General features: G+C 46.5%; 1 protein-coding gene across 1 annotated transcript in view; it reads right to left on the bottom strand.

Annotated features, from left to right (window-relative positions):
* Nucleotides 1-1,146, bottom strand: part of LOC111546248 — a 22,646-nt gene extending 21,500 nt beyond the window's left edge. The window contains exons 1-2 of the mRNA XM_026454108.1: nt 916-1,146; nt 51-880 (exon numbers count right to left, since the gene is read on the bottom strand). Of these exons, the coding sequence (XP_026309893.1) occupies nt 51-880; nt 916-1,051 (966 nt within the window). The 5' untranslated portion in view covers nt 1,052-1,146. The remainder of the gene's footprint in view (nt 1-50; nt 881-915) is intronic.
* Between the last annotated feature and the right edge of the window lie 846 nt (nt 1,147-1,992).

Genomic DNA, 1,992 nt, shown 5'->3' with positions numbered 1-1,992 from the left:
ATAGATAGATAGATAGATAGATAGATAGATAGATAGATAGATAGATATACATTTTTTTGACTGGGGCAGGCGGGCTTTATTCTGGATGCTGGAGAGCTGTGGGCCCCTCTTCCCCGCCAGAATGCCGCCTGGTGAGGGGCTGAGCCCCCGCAGGTGTGAGCGCTCAGAGCAGGAAGTGGATGGTGGGCATGCGCAGGGGCGGATAGTCCTGGAACTCCTTCAGGTAGCGGTGGTGCTTGCCCTTGGCAAAGATAGTTATCTGGGTGAAGCTCACCAGGGAGAACAGGGCCACTGGGAGACACTGCGTCATGATGGCAAAACTGATCCAGGACCCCACCTAGAGGTGTAGTTGGGGCAGGACACCAGCAGGAAGAGCCACGTGAAAGGCTTCTTGGTGAGGTACAGGATCTTCCGGGTCTTGGACCCAGCGGGCCGCAGGTCCCGCAGGGCCATGTGGATGGAGAAGCGGCCAAGCACAGACAGATCACAAAGATGGAGAGTGCCAGTTTCACCTGCTGAGCTCCGTAAGTAGGGGGCAGGTGGTTGATGTAATAGGCCATGCACGTGTTGAAGCCCCTGTAGTAGGTGCAGTTCTTGAAGATGTTGGGCAAAGGCATGGTGCCATGGGAGAAGTGGCGCACGAGGAGCGTCTCCAGCAGGAGTTTGACGTAGTGGAATGAGTGACAGATGCAGGGGAGGTGCACCACCGTGTGCCAACTGGATGTGAAGTCATATTTGTGGCCACAGATACACGGCTCTGGGAAGTAGAAGAGCAGATAGATGAAAAGGACCCTGTGTACTCTGTTAGGAAGACTGTCACTCAGCTGATCTGGGCCCCCAGGTCCCGGAAGTAGAGTGTGGCCATGGCGCCCATGGGCAGCTTCTTCAGAACATCCTCATCCTTCAGGGACTTGCCCTTGGGGTCCAAGTGGAGGGACTGGTGGGCAGGGTACCACTGCGATGGGTCTTGGTGAAGAGGTTCTTGATCTCCGCAATGGTGGCATGGGGCTCCACCTTGTCCAGGAAACCAGCTTCTCCCTTGTTTTTGCATCCAGAATCTCCATCTCTTAGTGCTTCATGGCTTCCTCCCACGGCGGCTACTGCTCCACGGCGGCTGCTGCCTAACTGTGTGGCACAACACAGGGTCCCTCCGTTCAGGGTCCCTGACTTCCCGCAATACTATATACTAAGTGGCATTATGTGATCTTCTTTACAGAAGTCCCAAAACAATATTGCCTTATATATTTGGTCTTTTGATAGTTTACTTGTACTTTCTTAAATTATTTTTTGCCATCTCAGGATTAACTTTATATTCAGAAAAATGCTCAAAATGTCTCATTATGCTAGCCAAACATTTAAACATTTTATTATTTAATTGGTCATTTACTCCACAACCTCAACTGTAGATAATGCCTTTCAGAACACTTAAATTTGGGGGACTTACTTAACATTGGAATTCACTGAACTTAAAAAAAATTACTGTCCCTTCATAAAAATCTTAGTGTTATTAACACTCACTCATATATCATACTGCTACAGTAAATATGGTACTGGAATCAACTCACATCATTATTTATTGCATAACAAAGAATGCCCATCAGTATGTATCTTAACTCTCACACACGTTAGCACTCTGAATTTTACTCTGAACAAATCTGTAGCTTTATTAGTTTGTTAAATTTAACAGAGGTAAATTTACAATGATTTTAGCCTTTCACTTGTGCAGGCTCCTCCATTAAGGGTACCCTAGCAATGTTTACAAGATCATTATAATTTTTGTGAAATTTCCAATCATAAGACATTTTAACCACATTTGTTCTGCTGTCACTTTCCATACTGACTTCCCGCAGTGTCATAGGGTTTGGAATGGCCACACACACATTTGGAATCTGTCTAAAGAGAAGTTAAGTTGGGGATACTTTTATTTTGGGTTTAGTGGGATACATTTATGTGTCACGCTATCACTTTAATGCACAGGTAAGTAACTGCTAC

Source organism: Piliocolobus tephrosceles, chromosome 3 (genome assembly GCF_002776525.5).
Source record: "Piliocolobus tephrosceles isolate RC106 chromosome 3, ASM277652v3, whole genome shotgun sequence".
Taxonomy (NCBI): domain Eukaryota; kingdom Metazoa; phylum Chordata; class Mammalia; order Primates; family Cercopithecidae; genus Piliocolobus; species Piliocolobus tephrosceles.
This window is presented reverse-complemented; position numbering and strand designations above follow the sequence as displayed.